Source organism: Pseudophryne corroboree, chromosome 2 (genome assembly GCF_028390025.1).
Source record: "Pseudophryne corroboree isolate aPseCor3 chromosome 2, aPseCor3.hap2, whole genome shotgun sequence".
NCBI classification, from domain to species: Eukaryota; Metazoa; Chordata; class Amphibia; order Anura; family Myobatrachidae; genus Pseudophryne; species Pseudophryne corroboree.
The window spans coordinates 760,150,503-760,177,130 of record NC_086445.1 but is presented as its reverse complement, the minus strand read 5'-3'; the positions used below and the strand labels follow the sequence as shown (position 1 = coordinate 760,177,130).

Below are 26,628 nucleotides of genomic sequence, written 5' to 3'. Positions count from 1 at the left end.
GGTTCAAAGAACTGCTGGTGACAAAATTGTCAAGTCAAGCGGAACGCGACCTGTCAACATCTCCTCCTTCACATTCTCCCGCAACTGGGGGTGCGAGGAAAAGGCTCAGAATTCCGAGCCCACCCGCTGGCGGTGATGCAGGGCAGTCTGGAGCGACTGCTGATGCTGACATCTGGTCCGTACTGAAGGACCTGACAACGATTACGGACATGTCGTCTACTGTCACTGCATATGATTCTCTCCCCATTGAAAGAATGGTGGAGGATTATATGAGTGACCGCATCCAAGTAGGCACGTCAGACAGTCCGTACATATACTGGCAGGAAAAAGAGGCAATTTGGAGGCCCTTGCACAAACTGGCTTTATTCTACCTAAGTTGCCCTCCCACAAGTGTGTACTCCGAAAGAGTGTTTAGTGCCGCCGCTCACCTTGTCAGCAATCGGCGTACGAGGTTACATCCAGAAAATGTGGAGAAGATGATGTTCATTAAAATTAATTATAATCAATTCCTCCGTGGAGACATTGACCAGCAGCAATTGCCTCCACAAAGTACACAGGGAGCTGAGATGGTGGATTCCAGTGGGGGCGAATTGATAATCTGTGAGGAGGGGGATGTACACAGTGATATATCGGAGGATGATGATGAGGTGGACATCTTGCCTTTGTAGAGCCAGTTTGTGCAAGGAGAGATTAATTGCTTCTTTTTTGGTGGGGGTCCAAACCAACCCGTCATTTCAGTCACAGTCGTGTGGCAGACCCTGTCACTAAAATGATGGGTTGGTTAAAGTGTGCATGTCCTGTTTATACAACATAAGGGTGGGTGGGAAGGCCCAAGGACAATTCCATCTTGCAGCTCTTTTTTCTTTCATTTTTCTTTGCGTCCTGTGCTGTTTGGGGAGTAGTTTTTGGAAGGGCCATCCTGCGTGACACTGCAGTGCCACTCCTAGATGGGCCAGGTGTTTGTATCGGCCACTTGGGTCGCTTATCTTAGTCACACAGCTACCTCATTGCGCCTCTTTTTTTCTTTGCGTCGTGTGCTGTTTGGGGGGTGTTTTTTGGAAGGGCCATCCTGCGTGACACTGCAGTGCCACTCCTAGATGGGCCAGGTGTTTGTGTCGGCCACTTGGGTCGCTTATCTTAGTCACACAGCTACCTCATTGCGCCTCTTTTTTTCTTTGCATCATGTGCTGTTTGGGGGGTGTTTTTTGGAAGGGCCATCCTGCGTGACACTGCAGTGCCACTCCTAGATGGGCCAGATGTTTGTGTCGGCCACTAGGGTCGCTTATCTTAGTCACACAGTTACCTCATTGCGCCTCTTTTTTTCTTTGCGTCATGTGCTGTTTGGGGGGTGTTTTTTGGAAGGGCCATCCTGCGTGACACTGCAGTGCCACTCCTAGATGGGCCAGGTGTTTGTGTCGGCCACTAGGGTCGCTTATCTTAGTCACACAGCTACCTCATTGCGCCTCTTTTTTTTCTTCTTTGCGTCATGTGCTGTTTGGGGAGTAGTTTTTTGAAGGGCCATCCTGCGTGACACTGCAGTGCCACTCCTAGACGGGCCAGGTGTTTGTGTCGGCCACTTAGGTCGCTGAGCTTAGTCATCCAGCGACCTCGGTGCAAATTTTAGGACTAAAAATAATATTGTGAGGTGTTCAGAATAGACTGAAAATGAGTGGAAATTATGGTTATTGAGGTTAATAATACTTTGGGATCAAAATGACCCCCAAATTTTATGATTTAAGCTGTTTTTTAGGGTTTTTTGAAAAAAACACCCGAATCCAAAACACACCCGAATCCGACAAAAAAAATTCGGTGAGGTTTTGCCAAAACGCGTTCGAACCCAAAACACGGCCGCGAAACCGAACCCAAAACCAAAACACAAAACCCGAAAAATTTCCGGTGCTCATCACTAGTACTGTGTCCCCGGTACCAAATACCATCTAGGTTCCATTTCTCTAGGCAGGCGATACCGAAAATGTACACAGACCTCAGAAAAAGAGTCACCAGTGTCCTAAAAAATGCAGTTGTACCCAATGTCCACTTAACCACAGACATGTGGACAAGTGGAGCAGGGCAGACTCAGGACTATATGACTGTGACAGCCCACTGGGTAGATGTATTGCCTCCCACAGCAAGAACAGCAGCGGCGGCACCAGTAGCAGCATCTCGCAAACGCCAACTCGTTCCTAGGCAGGCTACGCTTTGTATCACCGCTTTCCATAAGAGGCACACAGCTGACATCCTCTTACAGAAACGGAGGAACATCATCGCAGAATGGCTTACCCCAATTGGACTCTCCTGGGGATTTGTGACATCGGACAACGCCACCAATACTGTGCGTGTATTACATCTGGGCAAATTCCAGCACGTCCCATGTTTTGCACATACATTGAATTTGGTCGTGCAGAATTATTTAAAAAATGACAGGGGCGTGCAAGAGATGCTGTCAGTGGACCGAAGAATTGCGGGCCACTTTCGGCATTCAGCCACCGCGTGCCGAAGACTGGAGCACCAGCAAACAGTCCTGAACCTGCCCTGCCATCATCTGAAGTAAGAGGTGGTAACGAGGTGGAATTCAACCCTCTATATGCTTCAGAGGATGGAGGAGCAGCAAAAGGCCATTCAAGCCTATACATCTGCCTACGATATAGGCAAAGGAGGGGGAATGCACCTGACTCAAGCGCAGTGGAGAATGATTTCAACGTTGTGCAAGGTTCTGCAACCCTTTGAACTTGCCACACGTGAAGTCAGTTCAGACACTGCCAGCCTGAGTCAGGTCATTCCCCTCATCAGGCTTTTGCAGAAGAAGCTGGAGACATTGAAGGAGGAGCTAAAACAGAGCGATTCGGCTAGGCATGTGGGACTTGTGGATGGAGCCCTTAATTCGCTTAACCAGGATTTACGGGTGGTCAATCTGTTGAAATCAGAGCACTACATTTTGGCCACCGTGCTCGATCCTAGATTTAAAACCTACGTTGTATCTCTCTTTCCGGCAGACACAAGCCTGCAGAGGTTCAAAGACCTGCTGGTGAGAAAATTGTCAAGTCAAGCGGAACGTGACCCGTCAACTGCTCCTCCTTCACATTCTCCCACAACTGGGGGTGCGAGGAAAAGGCTAAGAATTCCGAGCCCACCCGCTGGCGGTGATGCAGGGCAGTCTGGAGTGAGTGCTGACATCTGGTCCGGACTGAAGGACCTGCCAACGATTACTGACATGTCGTCTACTGTCACTGCATATGATTCTGTCACCATTGAAAGAATGGTGGAGGATTATATGAGTGACCGCATCCAAGTAGGCACGTCAGACAGTCCGTACATATACTGGCAGGAAAAAGAGGCAATTTGGAGACCCTTGCACAAACTGGCTTTATTTTACCTAAGTTGCCCCCCCTCCAGTGTGTACTCCGAAAGAGTGTTTAGTGCAGCCGCTCACCTTGTCAGCAATCGGCGTACAAGGTTACTTCCAGAAAATGTGGAGAAGATGATGTTCATCAAAATGAATTATAATAAATTCCTTCGTGGAGACATTCATCAGCAATTGCCTCCTGAAAGTACACAGGGACCTGAGATGGTGGATTCCAGTGGGGACGAATTAATAATCTGTGAGGAGGGGGATGTACACAGTGAAAGGGGTGAGGAATCGGAGGAAGAGGAGGAGGTGGACATCTTGCCTCTGTAGAGCCAGTTTGTGCAAGGAGAGATTGATTGCTTCTTTTTTTGGTGGGGGTCCAAACCAACCAGTCATTTCAGTCACAGTCGTGTGGCAGACCCTGTCGCTGAAATTATGGGATTGTTAAAGTGTGCATGTCCTGTTTATACAACATAAGGGTGGGTGGGAGGGCCCAAGGACAATTCCATCTTGAACCTCTTTTTTCTTTCATTTTTCTTTGCATCATGTGCTGTTTGGGGACTATTTTTGGAAGTGCCATCCTGTCTGACACTGCAGTGCCATTCCTGGATGGGCCAGGTGTTTGTGTCGGCCACTTGTGTCGCTTAGCTTAGCCATCCAGCGACCTTGGTGCACCTCTTTTTTTCTTTGCATCATGTGCTGTTTGGGGACTATTTTTAAATCTGCCATCCTGTCTGACACTGCAGTGCCACTCCTAGATGGGCCAGGTGTTTGTGTCGGCCACTTGGGTCGCTTAGCTTAGGCACACAGCTACCTCATTGCGCCTCTTTTTTTCTTTGCATCATGTGCTGTTTGGCAGAGGCGTCACTAGGGTTGGTGTCACCCGGTATGGTAACTCAGGGTGTCACCCCCATGGACCTCCTTCCGTATCACACCACACAGAACCCGTAGTAATGGTTTTGTACTAGTTTTACTTGTAAATCATAATTCCCGTATATATATTCCGTGCTCTACGTGGAGCAATGTGTGTAACGTGCTCTACCTGGCGCAATGTGTATAACGTGCTCTACCTGGCGCAATGTGTATAACGTGCTCTACCTGGCGCAATGTGTATAACGTGCTCTACCTGGCGCAATGTGTATAACGTGCTCTACCTGGTGCAATGTGTGTAACGTGCTCTACCTGGCGCAATGTGTATAACGTGCTCTACCTGGCGCAATGTGTATAACGTGCTCTACCTGCTGCAATGTGTATAACGTGCTCTACCTGGCGCAGTGTGTATAACGTGCAATACCTGGTGCAATGTGTGTAAGTGCTCTACCTGGTGCAATGTGTATAAAACGTGCTCTATCTGGCGCAATATGTGTAACGTGCTGTACCTGGTGCAATGTGTATAACGTGCTCTACCTGCTGCAATGTGTGTAACGTGCTCTACCTGGCGCAGTGTGTATAACATGCTCTACCTGGTGCAATGTGTATAATGTGCTCTACCTGGTGCAATGTGTATAACGTGCTCTACCTGGCGCAATGGTATAACGTGCACTACCTGGCGCAATGTGTATAACGTGCTCTACCTGGTGCAATGTGTATAACGTGCTCTACCTGGTGCAATGTGTATAATGTGCTCTACCTGGCGCATTGTGTATAACGTGCTCTACCTGGCGCAATGGTATAACGTGCTCTACCTGGCGCAATGTGTATAAGGTGCTCTACCTGGCGCAATGTGTATAAGGTGCTCTACCTGGCGCAATGTGTATAACGTGCTCTACCTGGTGCAATGTGTTTAAAACGTGCTCTATCTGGCGCAATGTGTGTAACATGCTCTACCTGGTGCAATGTGTGTAACGTGCTCTACCTGGCGCAGTGTGTATAACATGCTCTATCTGGTGCAATGTGTATAACGTGCTCTACCTGGCGCATTGTGTGTAACGTGCTCTACCTGGCGCAGTGTGTGTAACATGCTCTACCTGGCGCAGTGTGTATAACATGCTCTACCTGGCGCAGTGTGTATAACATGCTCTACCTGGTGCAATGTATATAACGTGATCTACATGTCGCATGTGTAAAAAAAAAAAAGTGTAATTATACATACACACACACTTTAAAAAAAAATAATAATACTGGATTCTATTGAAATTAACCATTTGTTTGTACAAACAAATGGTACTAATTTCAATAAAATCCATGTTTACTTCAGGAAAAAAAAATGTAATTCATTGACTGTATAATATTTTTTTACTGTAAATACTAACTTATTAATGAAGTATCCACAATCAACTGGCAGCGGAAACGACTTGCAGCCAGCCAGGGAGTGACAGCAGAAGGTTGAGAATGAGCCTGAGGTGCGCAAACAACTTCAAGGCAGGTCCTCCGGTCCGACCCTAGGCTCCCTGTAGCAACCGCAGCTCTAACCTCCTCCCACTTCTCCCTCCCAGCAGTGCAAGCGGCCGAGCGGTGGCGTGATGACGTCACAGGACGTGCACAATGAAGACGTGATCATGGGTACCGCGTGGGGGGGGTCATAACTGTACCGTAGTGGAGTCTTCTTGTTGCAGGCGGGGGTGTCGGATTTTAAGTTGACGGGGGTGCGATCGTAACTGTTGTGCTTGGTGTCAGACGACAAATAGAGCAATGTAGTTACGATCGTACCCCCGTCAACTCAAAATCCTACACCCCCGCCTGCAACAAGAAGACTCCACTACGGTACAGTTATGATCGCATTCCCCCCTCCCCCCGACTCCATACGATTGCACCCCCAATGTCTCCCCTGCCCCGCTGACTGAAAATCACCCCCCCGCCTGGAAGACTCCGCCACGGCCAGTTCCGTGCTGTGTGACAGTGTCATGCAGCAGGGAATGGGGATGCAGAAAGGTGCGAGTGTGTGGCTCAATTTGCTGTCACCCCACTGAAGGGTGACACCTGGGTGCGGGCCGCACCCCCCGCACCCGCCTCATGACGCCACTGCTGTTTGGGGACTATTTTTTTGAAGTGCCATCCTGTCTGACACTGCAGTGCCACTCCTAGATCGGCCAGGTGTTTGTGTCGGCCACTTGGGTCGCTTAGCTTAGTCACACAGCTACCTCATTGCGCCTCTTTTTTTCTTTGCATCATGTGCTGTTTTGGGACTATTTTTTTGAAGTGCCATCCTGTCTGACACTGCAGTGCCACTCCTAGATGGGCCAGGTGTTTGTGTCGGCCACTTGGATCGCTTAGCTTAGTCACACAGCTACCTCATTGCGCCTCTTTTCTTTGCATCATGTGCTGTTTGGGGACTATTTTTTTGAAGTGCCATCCTGTCTGACACTGCAGTGCCACTCCTAGATGGGCCAGGTGTTTGTGTCGGCCACTTGGGTCGCTTAGCTTAGTCATCCAGCGACCTCGGTGCAAATTTTAGGACTAAAAATAATATTGTGACGTGTGAGGTGTTCAGATTAGACTGAAAATGAGTGGAAATTATGGTTATTGAGGTTATAAATACTATGGGATCAAAATGACCCCCAAATTCTATGATTTAAGCTGTTTTTGAGGGTTTTTTGTAAAAAAAAACACCCGAATCCAAAACACATCCGAATCCGACAAAAAATTTTCAGGGAGGTTTTGCCAAAACGCGTCCGAATCCAAAACACGGCCGCAGAACCGAATCCGAAGCCAAAACACAAAACCCGAAAAATTTCCGGTGCACATCACTAATTATTATAACAGTGTAATTTTAATGAAATATTTATACAGTGTGCTGCATATCTGAAAAATATATCTGTTGCATATAAATGTATCTACTGTAGTCCCCTGTTTTCTACAGCAATAGAAGCATTCCAGAGCTTGGCATGGTGGCTAATAGCATCTGAAGATGGTGTTAGCCATTGTTGCCTATGGGCTACTTTCCACAAATTGTACCAGGAGTGGGATCAATAGGATCCTTCCCTGACACTTACCACTCAAACATGTGTGGTCAGCAGACCACACATTCACAGTAGTGCGGTGGCAGCAGAAAACATTAAAAACTACATCAGACAGGTGTTAGGTACACTCAATCAGATAAGCTAAATTATATATGTAGGGTATAGAATAAATACCCTTTTGGTTTACTTAAGTAAAACATAGACCACAAATGGTGGGCTTAATCAATCATTTTACATTTTATGGAAATGTCTGAGCAAGAGAATGATAGGACCTGAGGCAGTGAGGGTCAACTTAAACAGTTGGGTGTTAAGACGAGTATTTCTATATAGAGAAATCTGGTCTGAATGTTGACAGAATGACAACAGTCAGAATGTTGACAGGTTCTGAATGTGAACAGTCAGAATGTCAATATGGACATACAGATGTGTCCCTGCTCATCCTACCCGCAAATGGGTCTTGCTTGCAGCCGCATTGTATTTGCGTTTAGCTGCAGCAGCCTCACAGGTGTGTACGCACCATGAAGTCCAATGGAAGCAGGTGCATACGCATGTGCCCATGCACATTTGCGGGCACACTATTCACGGCAAACAAGTCGCGGTAGTCATGACTAGTGTTTAAGATGACCAGGGACACATCTGTAATAATTATAATAATAATTTTATTTATATAGCGCTCTTTCTCCAATAGGACTCAAGGCGCTTAGGTCAACAAGAAAAATATTGACATTTAAAAATGTCGATATGGTTAAAATGTTGACATCTCCTATATATTTGCCCAAGTCTGTGACTCTGTGCTCGTAACGCTGGGCGGAGTCACAGGCACAGATCTGGCCAGGAACAGTCCCCTCCCGATCTCTGCCCAGTCCCCTCCCCATCTCCGCCCAGTCCCCTGTCTCCCTCCTCCCCGTACACTCTCTCTGGTGACACCGCAGCCGCTGACTGTGAGCGGAACTCACACTACCCGCCTCACAGACTAGCGGCTGCTGCAGAGTTCAGGGGGACATGCTGAGCACTGGCAGCTGCTCTCGCTCCCTCTCCCACCCGCAGCAACCACCCGTCACTTACCCGCGGTCGTGGGTGAAAAGGGGGCGTGGCTTCACGGAAGGGGCGTGGCTTCGCGGAAGGGGCGTGGCTCCGCGTCCCGATCCCCCTTTTCGGCACAACTCGCCCACCCTCCCACCCACGGCAACCACCCGCATCTGCCCCCCACCCGCAACATCCACCCGTCACTTACCCGCGGTCGCGGGTGAAAAGGGGGTGTGGCTTCACAGAAAGGGGGCGTGGCTCCGCGGCCCGACCCCCGTTTTCGGCACAACTCGCCCTCCCTCCCACCCGCGGCAACCACCCGCATCTGTCCCCCACCCGCGGCATCCACCCGTCACTTACCCGCGGTCGCGGGTGAAACGGGGGCGTGGCTTCGCGGAAGGGGGCGTGGCTCCGCGTCCCGACCCCCGTTTTCGGCACATTGTAGGTCGGGGCATACGGCCTTCACCCGGACACTGCTGAATCTGCAGTGCTGGCTTCTGGACTGTGACAGGAGCCGGCACTTTGGTGTCAACCCTCAGAGGGTAACACCCGGGTGCGGGCCGCACCCCCCGCACCCACGTTGTGGCGCCACTGCTCCCGCCCCCACCCGTAGCACAAACACCCGCCGCATCCACCCACCACCCGCGGCACTCCCGTCCCCTCCCCCACCCAGAGCACAAACACCCGCGCCACCCGCCCGTGGAACTCCCGCCCCCTCCCCCACCTGTAGCACCAACACCCGAGGCAACCAACCGCATTCGCCCCCCACCCGCGGCACTCCCACCCGCAGCACCAACACCTGCGCCACCTACCCGCGACACCCACCGCATCCACCCACCACCCGTGGCACTCCACCCCCTCCCCCACCCACAGCACCAACACCCGCACCACCCGTGGCACTCTGCCCCCTCCCCCACCCACAGCACCAACACCCTCTGGCCCCCCCTGCGGCACCTAACGCATCCCCCACATCTGCTCCAACCCGCGGCACTCACGCCCCCACCCGTAGCTCCCACACCTGCAGCACCCCCCGCCCCTCCCCCACCCACTGCAACCCTGCCCCTCCCCCACACCCACCTCTCCCCCCTGCTGCACCCTTCACCCAACCCGCACCACCACCGCGACTGCCCCATCCTGCACCCACCCCTCCTGCACCCACCCCTCCCCCACCCGCACCACCGCCCCAACCCTCGGAACCCCAGCAGCTGCCTCCCACCACCCAACTGCACCACTACTGCTCCAGCCCCTGCCCCCCCTCCGCACCTGTCCCTCCACCCCCAGCACCCCCCCTCCCCCATCCACGGCACTCCCACACCAGCTTCTCCCACAGCCCTTCCACACCCACATCACCCCTGCTCCCAACCCTCCACCCATGGCACCCCCGCCCCTCTCCTACGCACAGCACCCCTGCTCCCGCACCCCCACCCCTCCCCTACCTGTAGCACCTGCCCCTGCAACCGTTGCACCCTCAAACCCCCCCCCCCCCCAAATGCACCACACCGGCAAACCGCCACCTCCCTCTCCCGTGACACCCCCCCACTCCACCCCCATACCCACCTCTCCCCCCGCTACACCCGGTTAACGGGGCGTAGCCCCTAACGACGGTGTGAAGAGCGCCCGTAGGGCGCGATGAATCACCTAGTCTTTATAATATTGATTGTAAGCTTGCGAGCAGGCCCCCCTATGTCTGTCTGTTTTTGCCCAGTTTGTTCTATTACTATTATAATTTTAAAGCACAACGGAATATGATGTGCTATATAACAAACTGTTAACCACTTAACTGACTATTTTTTTCCACAAAAAACGATCTGAAATTGTCGGGTTTTTGTATGAGTGATTTAGGTGAAGAACATGAATTTAACCCTATCCAAAATGATTTTAGTAAAAAAAATAAAAAATATATATATTTTTTTAAATACATATATTTTCAAACATCAAAACATCGAAATTGAACATCGTGACTATTGGAACATCGCGACCATCGCGGCTTTCATTTTGAATGCCGGGACAGCATCCAGGTATACGGGGGATGGGGTCTGGGGATGGCTTAGGAGGGGTTCATTTACATTTCCCCAGCGGCTGCTATTGTCTGCAGCCGCTGGAGGGGGGGGGGGGGAGGGGGGTCCTGCTGTGCTGACCGATCAGCAGTGATAGGCAGCTCGGTAATCAGTAGGGGAGAGTGCAGGGAGGCAGAGGGACCTGACAGCAGCAGCGAAGGGAAGTTTCCCTTCCCTGCCACTGCTAACACAGTTTATCTGAATGGTCGCATCCTGTGCGACCAGGTCAGATAAAGCACTTGCAGGCATGGTCGCATCTGATGCGACCATGCCAGGAAAATGGTTAATAAATAATAAATAAATATTAAGTGAATATTGTTAGTACATTTTTGTGTTATTTTTAGGGTTAGTTTTAAGTTTAGGGTTAGGAGTTAGGGAAAAATATGCAAAAAGCTGTATGGCGACATTTTGGTGTCATGTTATATGTGGACATTATGAAAATGTTGATGTTTTAACAATTTTAACATTTCTGAATGTCGACATTTTGCTTATCAACACCTGATGTCAACATTCAGAATCTGTCAACATTCTGGTGTCAACATTCTTAATAACTTTTCATACCACACCCATATACAAATGCAAATGGGGTAAATTTACTAAGGTGGGATTTTTTTTAGAACTGGTGATATTGCTCATAGCAACCAATCGGATTCTACTTAACATTTATCTAGCTGCTTCTTGAAAATAACAGATAAAATCTGATTGGTTGCTAAAAAAAACCTCCCACCTTAGAAAATTTACCCAAAAGTGGGGATAAAGTTGTGGACCAAAAGTGGGGATAAAGTTGTGGAATGTATAATGCTTTTAAATGTTTAATCTTGATCATGCAGGGTACTTGTATATGGATATAGGGCATTTGCTGAGCACGACAGTACACATCAAATGCCCTAGGTATTCTTTTTTTTTTAAATAGTAATTAGAATATAAGGTGCATTATGGCAGCCAATTATGTTACAATGGAGGAACCATACAGCGATAGATAAATCAGCCTACTACATAAGTTCAGAATTATTCTGTACAATATATATATATATATATATATATATACAGTATATATATATATATATATTATATATAATAAATATATATAATATACATATATATATATATATATATATATATATGTATATATATACACACATTTATTAAACATAGGTAACATATTGCCCCCTGAAACAATAAAAAATATTTCATTGTTTTACACTTGTTTGTTTTTCTCCACATCATTTATACCAATACAGGTATCATTTATGCAGCTGAGTTAATTCACACTTCTATATATTTTCTAGAATCTTGGCTTTCTTTTGTTGTCATGGTCACTAAACAATAACCAAAAGATATATGCCTTATTATAATATTTTGGTAATATTTTAAAATGCATTTTATCTATATGTCAGTAACAATTGCATTCATATGTGAACAGGTGTAAACAATGCCATCAGTATCTACATTAATTTGATTTTTTTTTTAGAAATGTTACTCAGAAATAAAAGCTAAAACTCATGGCATAGAGAGTCATTTGATACAGCACAATGCTTTTTGTGTTTGGGCAAGGTTTTGGAGCGGATAGATTTGGAGGAGTCTCATTGGGTAACTGATATTTTATTTATACTTCATAAAATATGTAGAATAAGAAGTCATCACTTAAAGATGAATAGTTGAATTCCATAAGGATTGGTTCACATCTTGAAACACTGACTTATTTGCCTATCAGAGCGCAATGTATGTCCTTATACAAAATCATGTCTAAGGTCTGCCTACCTCTGTCTTTATCTCCCTCCATATGAAAGCAACTTTACAAATAACAGTCTTTAAGTTGTTTTGTTTTTTAACACATTCTGATTAAATAACTCAAAAGAGTCAGAGGACAAAGCAGCTAGTTGTCATTCATGTATTCTGTCAGTTTAAGCTTTTTGACATACACACATGTGCATAAATAGCCCTGTGTGTACTGAGCTTCACATGAATTTCTACTTCACACCCGATTTAACACAACCCCTGACTAGACACTGAAATCCATCTGGTTTGTGCCCTTAAGAAGCTCTGCAGTCTTTCGGAAACAAAGGTCATGCTTCCAAATTAGCTTTCCATTTACTAATCTACAGAAAATAGGCTGAATCAGGTGCAGAGAACACTGCAATCCTCTCCAATTTTACTAACTGCCCAATACAATTATGAACACCCACAAAGTCACTATCTTTGAGTACATAATAATGACAAGAGAACAAAAAAGAGGCAAAATAACATCTCAAGTGTATAAAGGCAAATTTTGCACTTCATTGCATCTTCACACTGTGCAGAAGAGTAGAGTGGATCAATGAAGTGCAAACCATAATGCATACCCCTACTAGAATGTAAACATGAATGCAATTGACATGTTTGTTTTCACACAAACAAGAAATGTATTTACTATACCTAATATCCGGTTGTATACCTAGTATTATCTCTGTTGCAGCAGGTGGAACAGAGATAAATGTTCATGAGACACTTCATAATAAATGTTGGCATAGAGGGTCATTTGGGTCAATAAGAATGAAACAAGTACAAACACTGTATGCATTACAAAAGGTTACTTAACTGATGTTTTAAATAAAAGATGTTTTAAGACACCAGTTTAATTTTATGTGGGGATACCATCACTAGTCTAATTATAAAAAATGTAACATGAAAATGTCATCACATTATTTTTCTGAGGTTACATAAAAGCATATTACACTAGAAGTAAACAATATTATGTATCAGAATGCTCACCTCTCTTACCTTCTGCCACTCCCTGTGATGAAGGGGTCTGACAAGACCAGGTTGGCATTCTAGTGAGAGTTGCTGCCTTCAGCCCCTCTTATTTTTCTTCATAAGGCTTGTTTATTTGCTGTACAAAGTCATGTAAGTGCTGATGTGTTTCCACTTATAAAGTGCTGTTCTTGTAATGCTACAATTCATTTTGGATGGATAAACACTTCCATTGTGAGGGCAGTGGGGTCCATTTCAAGTGGGACACATTTAAGAACCTTAATTTCTCCTTTTGTATCACCTGCATTTGCTTATGGTTTTATATATATGTGTATATATATATATATATATATATATATATATATACACACACACACACACACACACATATATATATATATATATATATAAATATATATACATATATATATATATATATATACACACACCATTCTCATTTTCTTGGAAGCATTAGTGTGCCATTCACAGCGTGGATATTGTCTCTCCATCTCCTAGTTTGCAGGTAATTTCCACATTTTCATATCTATTTTTCAAATCTCGGTGGGATTAACTTTCTATGAGCGTTTTCCCAACAGCAGCAACAGAGTCTCTGTAAATTGGAACCATCTGGATGGTTGCTATGGAAACAGGGATGCCATGACAACTGGGTTTCCCAGGAAACCCATGTTGCTATGGAAACTGCATCACTCGGGTCAGAATTAGTAACTTCCGATGAAAAGCAAGTCCAGCACTTTAATCTTCTTCTGCCATGTAGACTGTAACAAAACAACAGCTTCCCCAGTTCAGGGCTGAGCAACATCCTCGTGCTGCATGTGTGACACAATGTAGCTGCTTCTAATCTTGGCACTATTACATTAATTGTACAACTTTTTTTGCAGTTCAGGAGTAATGGAGTAGTTTACAATTATTTTGTTTTATCTGCAACCTAATTAAAAAGAATTGCTTGCAGTTTTGATCTACTGAGTGTTGTCAATAAACTAACAGCGTGGTAGGATAATCAGAACTTTTTTTACAAAAAATTGATTTTTGCCGACAAAATAAGTTTGATGAGAGTAATCCAAATGTGAAGAGTATAAATAAATGTGCTTTATAAATCGAGGTTTATAGTAAGAGGTACAAATAGAGATCACTCGCAAAACCCCCTTTGCCATAAGTTCTGGCAGGCGATCCTATGCCATGTGCTTCGGTATTGTCAGCTCGCTCCTGTGTTGTATGTATGAGGACACCTGGGGAAGACTGAAAGCAGCACTTTGTCAGAGGGCAGAGAAGATCCAGCGACTTTAACCCCTTTCTGTCTCCAAACTATATAAAGTGTACCCTCCTCCTGGCACAGCACCACTCAGATCCCACGGGCAATTGGCGCAGCCGCCTCCCCAGAAAATGAACACTAAAAAGTGGGACAGGTTGATGCCGATGGTGGTGACACTTGTAGCGGAGTTTTACACATCCCAGATCCCGACACGTGTTACACGTCAGTGAAGATCTTCTTGGTGGTGGCACAGTTTGGGTTGCTGGGGGTGCAGTTGGCCGTCTTAAAGCCGGGCTGCTGGAAAGGGCCGGGACTGACCCCCTCCTCTATTACCATGTATTCCGACTTACTGAGCGTGGAGTTGCTGCGGGTCTTCTTCAGGTCCTCGTTAGAGGAGAGGTGCTGGCAGCTGCCCACATGCAGGTACTGGGCCTGCTCCTCACCCTCCGTCTCCCTGTGGTAGAAGTAGTTGAAGTTGGAGACAATGACCGGCACCGGCAGGGCGATAGTCAGCACCCCAGCGATGGCGCACAGGGACCCGACTATCTTCCCTCCTATCGTTACGGGGTGCATGTCTCCGTAGCCCACTGTGGTCATGGTCACCACTGCCCACCAGAACGCATCGGGGATGCTGTTAAAGCCCGACGACGGGTCGTCAGCCTCCGCAAAGTAGACCGCGCTGGAGAAAAGGATGACCCCGATGAAGAGGAAAAATATGAGCAGCCCCAGCTCCCTCATGCTGGCCTTCAGAGTCTGCCCTAGTATCTGCAACCCCTTGGAATGCCTGGAGAGTTTAAATATGCGGAATACCCTAACAAGGCGGATAACCCGGAGTATGGCCAAGGACATGGCCTGCTGTCCATTGCCCTGCCGCTCCGCCAGCTCCGTGCCAAGGGTGATGAAATAAGGTATGATTGCCACTATGTCGATGATGTTCATGATGTTCTTAGAGAAGGTGGCCTTGCTGGGGCACGCGAAGAACCGGACAAGCAGTTCGAAAGAGAACCAGATGATGCAAAGAGTCTCCACCACGAAAAAGGGGTCGGTGAAGGAGCTGCTCAGGTACGGGCCGGTGCCATTCACCGGCGGCAGAATGGGGCCATTATACTCCTTGTCGTCCCGGAACTCCGGCAAAGTTTCCAAGCAGAAGATGACGATAGAGATAAGGATGACCAGGACAGAGACGATGGCGATGCCCCGTGCAGGACCAGAGCTCTCCGGGTATTCGAAGAGCAACCACACCTGCCTCTGAAACTCGTTAGTGGGCAGCGGGCGCTCCTCTTCCTTGATGAATCCCTCGTCCTCCCGGAACTTCTCCATCGCCTCCTCTCCCAGCTCGTAGAAGCGGATCTCTTCGGAGAATATGTCAATGGGCACATTGACCGGTCTGCGGATCCGGCCCCCGGACTGATAATAATAGAGAATGGCGTCGAAGCTGGGTCGGTTCCTGTCGAAGAAGTATTCATTCCGTAGAGGGTCGAAATAGCGCATCCTTTTCTTCGGGTCCCCCAGCAGCGTGTCCGGGAACTGGGATAAAGTTTTCAGCTGCGTCTCGAAGCGCAGCCCGGAGATGTTGATGACCACCCGCTCGCAGCACTCGTGCTCGTCCTGCTCGTACGCCGCTGCCTCTGAGGAGTGGTGACCCGGGTGGGCGGCCGCCTCCTCCAGGATGTTATCGCATGCGACCACGGTCATGATCTCCTGCTCTCCGTCCGTATAACCTGGATTCACGATGTTGCTGTTTGTTCGGTGTCTGGTGGAGGACGGCGGAGGCGAGTGCAGGAGGCTGAGGTGCTCGTCCATAGAGGTGAGGTGAGAGGAGGGCGGGCAGGGGAAGCGGCGGCCTCCTCCTTCTGCCCAGTGCCAGAGCCGCCGGGTCCCCTCCCCGCTCTTCCTCCTTCCTCTGTGGCTGTCCCCCTGACAGACAGCCCGGCGTGCAGCTCTCTCTTATCTCCCAGCCCAGGGATCCCGGCTGCCTCTGTGTGCGCTGAGTTATATAGCTCTGCCAGCTGCCCCTCCTCCCAGCCCAGCAGCAACGCCGGAGTCCCGCCCACAGAGAGCGAGCAGCGAGCCCAGGGGACAGAAGTGACAGGGCGCCTGGTGAGCTCTCCCCACTTATGTTGCCAGTGTTGGGATACATGCAGGCGACGAGTCGCTGTCCGGTTGTTCTGTGTCTGCGACTTATAGGAGCAGCAACGTACCTTGACACTGCCGGGGAACCACAGGGTATACCTGCCGCCTAGCATGGAATGGCTATTTGTCACTAGCGTCGACTTACAGGTCTAACATAATACACATTCCAACTATATGTACAGTATGTGCAAAGGAGCCTGTATCGTGACAACCTTGTCTGTAGATTACAATCACCGAGGATTTTGCACTTGAACCGTCTGTCTGGCTGTGTGCGGGAAAATAACCCAGTGCTGTGTACTGTCACTGTTGCACGCAGCCACCGGTGGTAATGGATATCAGCACACACAGCATATCTACATAGTGTACATACAGCACATTGTACCTGTCCGCTGTGATCCTGTACACGCAATAATGTCACTTTCTATACAGTTATATAAAGCGAAAGTCATTTCATAAAATGTGGAAGCTATGTGGACTATGTAAATCTGACTCATTGGTATTGATTGTCTGAGCTCATTTTATTCAGGCTCAGAACGTTCTGTTGTGTTCTTAGGTTTTTCAAAACATTCTATTTTTGTATATGCCAAACATATCCCTATTATGTATCTTTATAGCACATAGATATGTTGCAAAAAAACAACAACAACATAAAACCCTAATGTTTGAAATACATGCGATCCTTTGAATTACATCAGGGATAGCCTCGCTTGTGCTGTAGACTCTGTTGGCTAAGATTGCTATCAGTGTTTTGCATAAGCACCAGATTGTAGTCATTCTGAAGCATGTGTTACTTGTGTACTTGTTACTGAGCAGATAAGCAGCATGGAGAGCACAAACAGGTCTCTTGATGAAAAGGGAAATCTCAATTCTTCTCCAATGTAGCCCTACCTAAGAATATCAGCACCATGGAGAGCGCATAACTTCAGCTCAGCATCAAGGAGAGCGCATACCACTGAGCAGATAAGTACCATGGAGAGCTCATAACACTCTGATCAGCACCATGGAGAGCGCATATCACTGAGCAGATCAGCACCATGGAGAGCGCATAACACTAAGATCAGCACCATGGAGAGCACATAACACTGAGCAGATCAGCACCATGGAGAGCACATGACAACTTTTCTTTTTTTTTAATTATTATTATTATTATTATTATTATTAGGACCATTGTATTAGGGCCATTCAATGTCACTGGTCAGAAGAGGTAAAGGACACCTACTTAATAATTCAGTTCAACTCTTTGCATCAAGGGGGTAATTCAGACTGGACCGCTCTGCCTGATTGACAGGCAGAGGCAGTCGCGGGGCGGGAGGGGCATGCCAACAGCATTAGAATGCCATTGGCAGGGCGCATTCCAGACAATGCAGGCGTGTCCGGACCATTGTGGGGGCAGGCTGCGGCGGCTACATGACATCACATGCCGCTGCTGCGACCCGGGACGTGGCAGGTAGCTCCATGCCAGCGTGCAGGAGCTGCGCAGGCAGGGAGCTACTCACTGGGTGTAAAAGCATCGTTGCCATGCTATGTTTTTGCACCCGTGGCGAGGGGGGGGGGGCAGAGCCAGACATGCGGGGCGGACTAGCCCTGTGGTGGGTGTCCCCCTTCATGTCTGAGAAACTGAATGCAGATGTGCTAAATTTAGCCCATCTACGATCAGATCTGAGTTAGGCCCTAAGAGCCTATGTTATTTTTGTTATGATAACCTAAAAAAACGAGCAATAATTTAAGTTGCCAACATATGTTGAAATCTAAAAGATACACAACCACAGATTATTATTATTATTATTATTATTATTATTTTATTTTTTTTTGGGGGGGGGGTTCTATAATTTACCCAAGAGCCTTGTGTTTTCCATGATTTGTTATGTTTTCATAGCATTGGGCATTTCCTCATTACAGTATATCTTTAACGGTGAAATAATCAGTTCTTTATGGTATAAACTATGATCCAGGTGCATAATAAGTTCATTGTCAGGCTCTGTAGCCAGACCTTATTACTATGGTAGGGAATCACCACTCCTGCCATAGCCTCCATGCCCTCCCTCCCATCTGCATTTCTAAACATGCACATTTGGTGTGTGTACCCACTGCACAGGCACAGCCCAGAAGAGGACTGCACTCTACTCCATGGAGGCCTACCGGAAAGCTCCTAGTGTCTGGATATTGTGGATGCTTCAGAGAGGCAGCCCTACAAGCACCTTTAGTTCCACCACTACTAGAATCATTGTATGATCTCTCTTTTAGACACATTAGGTATAACACTTTCTTTACCATAAACCATTTACGATGTGCAAATAGAAGCAGATGAGTAATTTATTTATTTAATTATTAACAGTTTCTTATAGAGCACAGCATATTCTGTTGCACTTAACAATTGAAAACAACAGTGGTAAGACAAACTGGGTAATAACAGACAGACATAGAGGTAGGAAGGGCCTGCACTCAATCTTATAATCTATAGGAGTAATAGGCCCTACACACTGGCAGATAATACTAAAAGATATGAACGATCTCGTTCATTAATGAATGAGATACCATTCATATCTTTCAGTGTGGAGGCACCAGCGATGAACAATGCGCGGCCCCGTGCTCGTTCATCGCTGGTGCCCCGTCACTTGCGCATGCAGGCCAATATGGACAAGAGTGTCCATATTTGCCTGCACTGCTATGGAGCTGGGTGACGGGGGAGTGAAAAAACCACTCCCCCGTAACTGCCCCCCCCCCCACCGCCAGATCGCCCGTCAGCCGAATCTGCCGTCGGGCAGCTCGGCTGGCGATCGCGCTGTGTGTAGGGCCCATAATAGTTCATTATTTTATAGATCATCACATGATGTCTGTATTTTAGTATTTTGTGTAATTTATAGATTATATACATAAAAATAGAACACATGAACTTGTGTTCAAATTTTGTTTCAATAATATAAGACAAGAAATGTATTTATTATATAAACAGTACATGTTATGTAAAAACAGTAATTCATTTTGACTATCTAGAGACATATTTTAATATGGTAAAAACAGTCATATACAATAGAATACAGATATCTGGCTGATTCCATTAATTATTGGATCTATCAATGTATTTAGGGGGTAATTCAGACCTGATCACTAGGCAGCAATTTTTGCTGCCATGAGATCAGATAGTCGCCGCCTACAGGGGGAGGGAGAATTCTCTGTGCAAGTGTGCTTTTGGATGTGTAGCAGAGCTGCACAAACTGATTTTGTGCAGTCTCTGCTCAGCCCAGGACTTACTCTTGCACTGCGATTGTATCCTCCTGATCGGGGCCGGAGCTGATGTGAGACACCCTCCCTGAAAATGCCTGATCCTGTCTGCGTTTTTCGGGACACTCCTGTAAACTGGTCTGTTGCCACCCACAGACGACCTCTTACTGTCAAATACCTTGCGAATGCCCGTGCGTTTGGATTTTTTGCACCACCCCGTCACAGGACGCCGATCCCCAAAGCAGCGGCCCATCGGACCTGGGCATTGCAGTACATACGCATGCGCAATTCAGATCTGATCGCATGTTGTGTGAAAACGCACAGCAGCGATTAGGTCTGAATTACCCCCTCAGTCCTCTATAATCAATTCAAAGACTTAGGAACAGGGCAGTGTAGGATTTTAAATACAAACAAAACATATCTAAAGACAACTTTAAAATAATTTTACTTAAAAATGCCCTCTCCTGGAATCTAATCTAGTCAGAATTGCTTATTTTCATTATCATTGGATACAACACAAAACAAAACACTTCTTGGTTACTATATCAAAGGTGCAGACCCGAGCTATATCAAAAGGCAATAAAAATAAACAACTATGCTTGGTAGATGTAAATGCATTAGTTCTTCAATTGAGAAAGCTAAAACAATTTAATAAAAGTTGGAACAGGACATGTGCAAAGCCCAAAAACAATGCTGTCAAAAAGTTTAAAATCTAAAAGAACATAATAGACAAAATAGTGAATGAATCACAATAATAAGAGTTTGCTTTTGTACAGTAGTATATATTTTTGTCCTGAGCTGAAGTGCACTAATCAGCCAGGGCATATTTAGTAGACTATGTAATGCTGAGATACTGTACTTGTATAACGAGCTGTCTCTAAAAAAGATTACCTTCATACGTATTTGTCTGACATGCTTGAAATGAGTACAGATCTGTCATAGATGAACCCCCAAAAACATATTATATATATGCCGGGGCACATTTATCCCAGGTGCCTTCCACAGACACCAGAAGAATCTCTGGAATATGCAGCATCAATCTAATGGTGGCATTCTGTCTTGGAACAAGAATTACGACACACATAGTGTGTTTTTCAATGTTTCAGCTCTTTTATTCAAGCTTTTGTATATTTATTGACAAAAGCTTGAATAAAATAGCTGAAAGATTGAAAAACACATTATGTGTGTCTTGATTCTTATTCAAAGACCAGAGTGCCGCCATTAGATTGCAGCTGATATATATATATATATATATATATATATATATATATATATATAACAGTGTTTCCCACAGCTGTGGGAATGATAGCACTCTCCAGACTACTAAGAATACCAAAATATTTAATCAAAAATTGAAAGAAATGGAAAACAGCAATCTCACAGTTCCATGGTAACAAGTTTTCACCAACATTTCGGTCCAAAGCAGGGACCTTCTTCAAGGTGCAGCAATAGAGAAATATAAACAGCCTGTGACTACAGCAGCAATGGGGAACTGGAAGCATTGGATACTTACTTTGATTAATAGTAATTTTAATAGTTAATAGTAATTTTGATACACTTCCGCTCTGCCATGCCCACTGATTGATGGTGGGAGGGCCTAATTGTTGCTAGCTGCTATAAATAGGGAGTCTGTGAGACATGGGTGATTGGTGCACATATGATTCTGATCCCTGTGCTAGTATATGAAGTATTGACAAAGGTCATGCTCTGACCAAAACGTTGACAGACTTCCTGGGGAATGTATTTGTGAGTAATCAATAAAAAGAAAACCTGCTATCTATGGTGAAAGCCTGCAGCTCTGGTTTATTATATTATGTGACCAATTGGCCCTTGTGGAGCACCGCCCTGTTGTGAATTAATGAAGCTTGGAGTGCGGATTTATGGATAATTACATTTTAAAGCACATATCATACCTCCCATCGAGACCCTCTCCAGGAGGGACAGAATACTCTGCTCCTGGACTTCCCTCTTCATTTATGATTGCCATCACCTGTGCTGAATTCTGTCCCTCCTGGAGAGGGTCATGTTGGGATGATGACATATGGATAGCTTCCAATTTATTTGTTATTGTATGTGACTTTTAGTAAAAGACTTGTGTCATTATAATACTACATGTATCTCTTACCATTCACTGCAAAATCTTGTAAAAAATGTAATCCAACACTTTATTTCTTTTATTATGGAAGTTGTAATGAAATCTGTATTTGTCTCTTTTCTACAGTCTCCCTCATCTTGTACTCACATAGGTTTAGTCTGAATATCTTTTGTCAGAACAATTGTGACTAACTCTGGAGAACTGTTTAATAGGTATACCGTCCAATAAAGTTAGGCTTACCATACTATTACTATTCTTTTAAGACAGGATGCTCATAGATTACACAGGTTATGTGGCTGATTAACCCCAGGTGAAATGCAGACTTGAAGACAGCCAGCCACAAAACCTGTGTAACTTATTAATGTCCTGTTATAAAGGGATAGTATGACAAGTCTAAATAAAATGTATGTCTGAACTTCTGATGTCCTCAGAAAATGTCACGATTTCGGCCCTCATTCCGAGTTGTTCGCTCGCTAGCTGCTTTTAGCAGCATTGCACACTTTAGGCCGCCGCCCTCTGGGAGTATACCTTAGCTTAGCAGAATAGCGAACGCAAGATTAGCAGAACTGCTACTAAATAATTTGCTGCAGTTTCTGAGTAGCTCCAGATCTACTCCTAGACTGCGATCACCTCAGTCCGTTTAGTTCCTGGTTTGACGTCACAAACACGCCCTGCATTCGGCCTGCCACTCCCCCGTTTCTCCAGCCACTCCTGTGTTTTTACCTGGCACGCCTGCGTTTTTTAGCACACTCCCTGAAAATGGCCAGTTACAACCCAGAAACACCCACTTCCTGTCAATCACACTACGATCACTCGAGCGATGAAAAAATGTCGCTCGAGCTTGTGTAAATGTACAACCTTTTGTGTGAAACTACTTAGCGCATGCGCGCTGCGTACCATGTGCATTTTTGCCGTCTTTTTACTTAATCGCTGCACTGCGAACAACTCGGAATGACCACCTTTGTTCTTAATAAGAATATGTACAGTGATGCCTGTGACATGAAATTTCTATTTACTAACATCAGACGTTCTACTGTCAGATCTACTATAGCATACCTCCCAACATGACCCCCTCCAGGTGGGACAGAATGCTCTGCTTCTGGACTTTTCTCTTAATCTATGATTGCCATCACCTGTGGTGAAACACCTTTCTTATCCATTAGCCTGTTCAACACAGGTGCCAGCAATCATACAGTAAGAGGGAAGTCCAGAAGCAGAGCCATTGTGTCCCTCCTGGAGAGGGTCATGTTAGAGGTATGATAATGTTACTCATACACTGCACTTTTATTAGTTGTAGTTACTGGAACCAGTAACATTAAAGTTCTTGAGATTGATTGGCCAAGTAAAGCACATTAGCTGTTTGTTTTGGGTTTTTTTTACAAGTCCAGTGACAGCAACCAAATCTAGAAACAGGAGTGCAACTGAGCCTAATAGGTTGCTCACAGCCCTACAGCTGATACTGACTCATTATCAGTTTGTTACATGTTTCTTAATTACAGTACCATTACAATTCACCTGATTCATTTGTAGCAATGGCCACTAATTTGCAAACAGCAGCACTCTGTTAATGGTTTTTAGACTAAGCTAGTTTTTCAAGCTATGCTCTCTGGTATTAGGATAACTGTTTGATTTGATGCTATTAATTAATCATCTTAATATTTCATCCTGCCAGTTTTCACACTAGCAGCAGCACCTTACAGGTTGAGGCATGATAGTGGTTACTGTGCCTATACAGTATTTTATAGATTTTGTGATAAAAGTTATGTTTTAATCTAACGTCTTATCCTTTATGGATGATGTCTTTCCATCAGAGCTCCTAGTGCCCGAGGCTGCGCTGCTGCTGCGGATGATCATCAGTGGCTCTTACATATAAAAAATAAAAACAAGTAACAACATCCACACATCCACTGTCATCTACTATATATTTCTACTGAATATAATAAAACTGTATCAGCTGTGTCTGAATAAAGATATATCGAGAGCTGTCTGGTCTGAAGATGCCTAATGGATAGTCACATAGCTACTGTATCAGCCAGCTAAGACCCTTCCTATAGTTAACTTTTGTAATAATCACATAGAAAATTGTCCAATGTCTAGGAGATGATAAAAGGATTCATAGATGGAGCTACCATTGTATTAAGCAATTGCACTGTGAATCAGAATAAATTACTGGTAAACTGAGTAATACGAAACTTGGGGGTCTATTTATCATTCAATATTTTCTGCATATCTCCCAAAAACACCCATTTTCAAGGGATACCTCCAAGTATTAAGTATCACCCCAATGTACAATGGAGGGACTGTAGCAGAAATATTCAATATCTGATGTGGTCGCTCCATTTCCGACGGCAGTTTCAGCACTCATAGCTTCTATGAGGGTTGTGAAGCTGTCAGATTTACCAAGCTTAATCTGGCCCCTGAAGAGGGGGTTCTTCTGGTAATGGCAACCGCACATGAGTAGTCAGCAGGCCATGAATCCACAGGAGCCTCGAAAGAGGAGTGAAAAAAACACTGGTGCAGTCTTTTAACTCTGAACACATAACAGGGACAGGCTGCTTTTGGAGCCCTTGTTTCTACATATGAATATTAATACATCCTGGCGGTACTTCATTTCTTATTGCCACAAATAATGTCTATAAGAAAGTGTAATTATTGGATTCTGAAACCTGAACATTGTTAAATACACCCATTGAAATTGGTGTACTTAATTATATCTTCCTAGCTGCTATATTGGATTCTTGAAGTACTGTATCCTGTCGATGCAGCTGGATGAATTTCTTGTACTCCTGGTACTTGCAGTTGCCAGAAGTCTGTATATAATCAGTGTCCAGGAAGACTGAAGGCAGTATGAATGATGTTGGTGAGTACTCACTCTGATTGTCAAAGGCAAATGCAGGGGGGAAGGGCTCCAGTTGCTTGGAAACCCCATCTTCCCCCCACCCGAGTTTGGGAGAAACTGCTATACAGTAGGTCATCTATCATTTTATTATTGTATAACATACAGTATACTGTGTGTTAGGTGTATATGTCCAGGGACGGCGCTATGTTCTTCTTTCACTTCTCCAAGCCTATGGATTGGCTCCAATGCTTTACAAGGCAAGGAATTTGTATTGTGTAATGCTGCTCACATCTGTAAATAGAAAAATATTCAGCTCTGGTGGGCTGGCCCAACTGCTGCATCTAAAGGCTTCCCATGATTACCGCCCCTGCATATGTCTTAAATATTACATACAGTAAACTGGAATATGTACAAGGCATACTATGGTACTATGGCTTGTAACATGCTAAATCTGCTCTCTTCATAAGAGGACCAAACTCTAAAATCAAGCACTTGGAATCCCCACTTTAGAAATCCTGCAATCCTGGTCGTGCCCTCTTATTTTTTCTTAAAACTTCATAAAATACTAGTCCTCATCATTTCTGCACATTAAAGCTTATATTTTGTGAATGCTCTTCTTAGCAATGTTTACCCAGAATTCTGAATGAGCTCCTGCAAAAAAAGGATCAGGAGAGAAAAGGCAAACTGAGTGTCATAACTCGTCACCCGACGCCGTGTCAGGGTGTACTTTTTTCTAGTCTGTTTCTATGCTTTAGTATGTTAGGGACAAATGCCAGATATAATTGTGGGGTTTTTTTGTGTGTTTTTTAAAAAAAAACAATTTTATTAGGATTTTTGGGAAACACAAAGACATGGAATGCCGTCATAGCATATGGGTACAAAAGAGGCACAGATTGACAGAAATAACATCAATTCGGTAACATGAGAAATCATTAAATACAACAGGCACATAATCAAATCAGTGTCAAAGAATTAAAGTACAAAAGAGTTTACAGTGATAAATGATGTATGTGAGAAGGAACCTTGCACAAGGTCGACGTAGTTCGTGAGAAAAGTGACTGTAAATAGTACGTTTTACCAGCGTCAGAGAAGACTCTATACCAAAGGGCCTTGGGAAGGGAGGAAGGGAAGGCAAGAAGGGGGGGACAAGACAAAGACAATGCAATAAAGAAAATTAAACAAGATAAGTCCTGTATGGTTTACTACCCAGTACAGGCACTGGAGAAGTCAGAACAGTGGCAATAAGTCAGAAATCTACATGTGTTTTTAGTATTGGACAGAATTCAAAATACAGTACTGTAAACAGCGAAGTAGTAATTATAGTCCAGAAACATAGTACTAAATGGGTAACAATTACTTAAGAAGTACAATCAATTTGTCTATACAGAGATCACTGGAACGATATGCGTTATCTCCGGTCCCAGTGACCACTCTCTGAAATCAAGGAAGAGGCAAGCTAATGGGTTTTTAACTACCTTGATTTTAAATGTATGATTAATATAAGCAACCACTTTGCACCAAAATCGAGATATTTTCCTGCAGGACCATAAATTATGATATAAAGTAGCACTACTCATATTACATTTGATACAGCACCCAGTTTCCTCTAGGACCATATGAGCTCTCTAGTTAGGCGCTATATAGGCTCTTTGAAGGGTCTTCAGATGAACCTCTTGTAAGGAGGCAGAATGGAGATATCGGAATGTGAGCATAATGTTGTCTAAAAGATCCGCACAAGGGCCCTCATTCCGAGTTGTTCGCTCGCAAGCTGCTTTTAGCAGCTTTGCACACGCTAAGCCGCCGCCTACTGGGAGTGAATCTTAGCATAGTAAAATTGCGAACGAAAGATTAGCAGAATTGCGAATAGACACTTCTTAGCAGTTTCTGAGTAGCTCCACACTTACTCGGCAACTGCAATCAGTTCAGTCAGTTTCGTTCCTGGTTTGACGTCACAAACACTCCCAGCGTTCGCCCAGACACTCCCCCGTTTCTTCAGACACTCCCGCGTTTT

General features: G+C 45.3%; 1 protein-coding gene across 2 annotated transcripts in view; it reads right to left on the bottom strand.

Annotated features, from left to right (window-relative positions):
• Positions 1 to 16,445, bottom strand: part of KCNA3 (potassium voltage-gated channel subfamily A member 3) — a 173,736-nt gene extending 157,291 nt beyond the window's left edge. Inside the window, exon 1 of one of the 2 annotated variants that reach the window (XM_063955457.1) lies at positions 13,080 to 16,445. In XM_063955457.1, coding sequence (XP_063811527.1) covers positions 14,545 to 16,131 — 1,587 coding nt within the window. In that variant the 5' untranslated portion in view covers positions 16,132 to 16,445 and the 3' untranslated portion in view covers positions 13,080 to 14,544. The remainder of the gene's footprint in view (positions 1 to 13,079) is intronic. The other variant, XM_063955458.1, reaches the window with a different exon arrangement.
• Between the last annotated feature and the right edge of the window lie 10,183 nt (positions 16,446 to 26,628).